This window comes from Alnus glutinosa, chromosome 4 (assembly GCF_958979055.1).
Source record: "Alnus glutinosa chromosome 4, dhAlnGlut1.1, whole genome shotgun sequence".
NCBI lineage: Eukaryota > Viridiplantae > Streptophyta > Magnoliopsida > Fagales > Betulaceae > Alnus > Alnus glutinosa.
The window spans coordinates 31,156,451-31,159,755 of NC_084889.1; the positions used below are offsets into that span (position 1 = coordinate 31,156,451).

The 3,305-nt window shown below is 34.9% G+C and overlaps 1 protein-coding gene and 1 pseudogene across 2 annotated transcripts; both read left to right on the forward strand.

Annotated features, from left to right (window-relative positions):
- The window catches only part of LOC133866308 (disease resistance protein RPV1-like), a 3,397-nt pseudogene extending 2,778 nt beyond the window's left edge, over positions 1 to 619 (forward strand).
- On the forward strand, positions 84 to 3,002 carry LOC133865485 (uncharacterized). Of its 2 annotated transcripts, none has more exons than XM_062301897.1 (3): positions 84 to 2,067; positions 2,181 to 2,831; positions 2,931 to 3,002. In XM_062301897.1, exons 1-2 carry the CDS (start codon positions 1,522 to 1,524, stop codon positions 2,583 to 2,585), a joined length of 951 nt encoding a protein of 316 aa, XP_062157881.1. In that variant the 5' UTR covers positions 84 to 1,521; the 3' UTR covers positions 2,586 to 2,831; positions 2,931 to 3,002. The 2 variants fall into 2 exon arrangements, with proteins under 2 accessions (XP_062157881.1, XP_062157880.1); XM_062301896.1 differs by having other exon boundaries at positions 2,181 to 2,747.
- The last annotated feature ends 303 nt before the right edge of the window (positions 3,003 to 3,305 follow it).

Here is a 3,305-nt window from a genome sequence, read left to right on the forward strand (position 1 = left end):
TAATTAATTTATTTTTTTTATTTTTTTTTTTCTTTCTTTCTGTTTTGACAGAATTTTCCAAATATGACAATTATGGATTTTTTTTTTCTTTGTAAATTACTAAAAATAATCTCTGATGTTTCAAGTATTCCAATTGGATGTCTTGATAAGCTAGTTAGTTTGAATTTTAGATGCTGCAATAACCCTGTGCAGTTTTTCGAGAAGCCTCAAGTTGAGATTTTATTTTATTTTTTAAAAAAATTACTTTAGTGATTGCCCAAAGCTTAACGACTTTCCAGAAATTGAGTGTGAGATGGAGTGTTTGGAATACATCTTCCTACAAAGCAGTGGTATAAAAGAACTGCTTCTATCCATTCGATACCTTATTGCGCTTAAAAGGTTAGATCTAGGAGTTGGCTTGAACCTTATGAATCTTCCAAGTATCATTTATCAGTTGGAACATTTAGAGCATCTTTCTCTCGCGGGTGGTTCAAAACTGGTTAGGTTTCCTGAGAAGATGGGGGATAACAAACAACCCATACCTTCTATTGTATCTAAAACTGAATTGGAAATTTCATCATGTCTAGAATTGCTCCCATTGCCACCTCCTACGAACTCAAGTATTTCTAATGATGGTTGATCCTTTGTTGTTTTTCCCTCGCTACAAAAATTGTATCTTGCCTTACCAGGGAACAAACAAAATTTGAGGCGTATTAATAGATTTGGCTGAAGGAGACATGATTCCCTTGAGGTTTGAGGCGTTCAAGAATATGAAAAGGCTTAGACAACTTATTGTTAATGGTGATACATGTTTTTCTGAAGGTTCTATTTTTCTCCCTAATGAGTTAAAGATTGCTTCATTGGCCTAATTGTCCTTTAAAAATCTTTGCCGTCCAATTTTAATGGAGAGAACCTCACAGTTTTAAGAATGCCTAATGCCATGGCCAGGGCTAGGTGCTTTCATCCAACCATGGCCCACAACACTTTTATTTTTATATTTTTTATTTGATATGAGAAGAATATTTGTATTTTCGTATCATTTTTATTATATATAAGATGAAAACCCATATGGAGGTCTTGATTTACAAATGGTTGAAGCACAAGTCTAAAATTCATCAACTTGGGGACTCTATCAAAAAGTGCAAAATTTTGAGTGGGTTGTGACATAATTTCTCCTGATTTTTAAAATTTCTTCCATTAAATTTTGTTGTTAATTTCCTTCAAACTAATTTATTTCCCCCTTTTTGTCTTTTACAGAATTTTGGAAGCATGAAAATTATGAATTTATGTGGATGTAAATTTCTAAAAATAATTCCTGATGTTTCAAGAATTCCAAATTTAAAGGATTTGCTTCTTTCTAAGTGTACAAGTTTAGTTAAGATTGATGATTCTATTGGAAATCATGATAAGTTAGTTTTGTTGTATATCGATGGTTGCTATAACCTTAGCAGTTTTCCGAGAAAACTCAAGATGAGGTCTCTAGAATATCTTTACGCTGGTGGTTGCTGAAGTCTAAACTACTTTCCTGAAATTGATATTGAGATGGGGCATTTAACAAGGATCAATTTTGGAGGCACCGGTATATCATCCATTCGTTTAAATCCTGAGGATCTTGTTCTTGAGGGATGTACAAACCTTGACAAGTTTCCAGAGAAAATAGGGGATAGCGTACAATCCATGCCGTCTAATGTATTTATGAAGGAATCAGAAGTTTCATCACCTGCAGAAAAACTCTCATGGCTACCTCCTGCAAATTTAAGGGTGTCTAATGGTGGTTGGCCCTCAATAGCTTTTCCGGCAGTACGAGAGTCGAATTTTTCCTCCACATTGGTAGCCTTACATCTATCATGGAGTGGTATTGTTACCATTCCTACATGCATCAAAAGATTTGTTAGCTTGAAGGAACTTGGTTTGGATCATTGCAAGCAACTTCGAGAAATTCTAGCATTTCCACCAAATACAAGTAGTGGTGTGAAAGCAGAGGGGTGCATGTCATTGGAATTATATAAAAATAAATGTTGGTTACCAGAGCTTCCGATAGCAGGACCTAGCAGCGGTCTAGGAGTACTGGAGGCATCTACTATACGAGTATGCTCTCTCTCTCTCTCTCTCTCTCTATATATATATATATATCTTTCTCTCACTCTCATACACAAGTCTGTAGGCCGTGTCACTGAGAATTTGTGATATTCGTGAAACAGGGACCTGGTCAGAATAAGCTATTTAACATTTTAGTTTCTGGAAATAAGATTCCGGACTGGTTCGACTATCGTAAAGAGGTTTCAAATAGTACTTCATGTGAAATAGATATTGATATGCCTACAGATTTAGATGGGGAGATCACAAGAATTGCTTTCTCTGCTGTTGTTGAAGCTGAGTCTTCTAATGGCGGAATGATAGATGTTTACGTCATCAGTGGTGGTGTAGAAATCTTTTGTGGCGGAGAAGGATTAAGTCGAGGGGGCTCAACTTGTGTATGGTTGGGTTTCCATGTTCCAAAAATGGCGTATAATGGTCATTTGCGAGTTAAATGTGTTTACAAGAGTGTCACTGGTCGAAATTCATTTGACATGAAAAGTTGTGGAGTCCATCTGGTACGTAGGTAGAAGAGATGGCGATAGATGGTATTTAAGATATTAAGAGACCCCGTGACAATGACGACGACGATGATGGCCCACAACAAAAGAAGCAATCTTCAAACTTGGGCATTAGAATTTCAGACCCAGAGGCAGAGGAATTCTAGCATAAGAGCTTGATCCGAGTTCATGGTAACATTTTTTCACAATTATCGTCTTTCCATTTCTGGGCAACATATGTGTTCTATCTTGACTTTTAACGCTTAGATAAGATAGGTAAATGTGTAAGTTTTGGTTTCTATACTCTTTCATTCATTTCCGTATGTTTTCTTATCTTGTAGTTGATTTCATTTCCTTTTGTTTTTCATAATGTAGGGACATTGGATGACAGCAACGGAGGTGATTGGGGCAGAATTTTCTTACATGATGAGAGTTTGTCTCACTTTTCATCTTTAGCCAAAAAGGAGAACACACTTATACTCTAATTTGAGTTTATAATTTATATATGTAGAAAATATGTGTACTTCTCAAAAATTCTCAATATAACATGTGTGCTTCATTTGTTTGTTAATTATGCTTAAGGAGTTATAAGAATCAGGAATTCTTTATATTTTTTAGGATAATATAGTAGTAGAGTTTTTAACATTTGGAATGTGGCATTTGGGGGGTAAAACTAGAAAAATAAAAAATTTGGTGGTTAAAATTTTAAATTTCAGAAGATTATAAGAATATTTTAAAAAAAAAATTAAG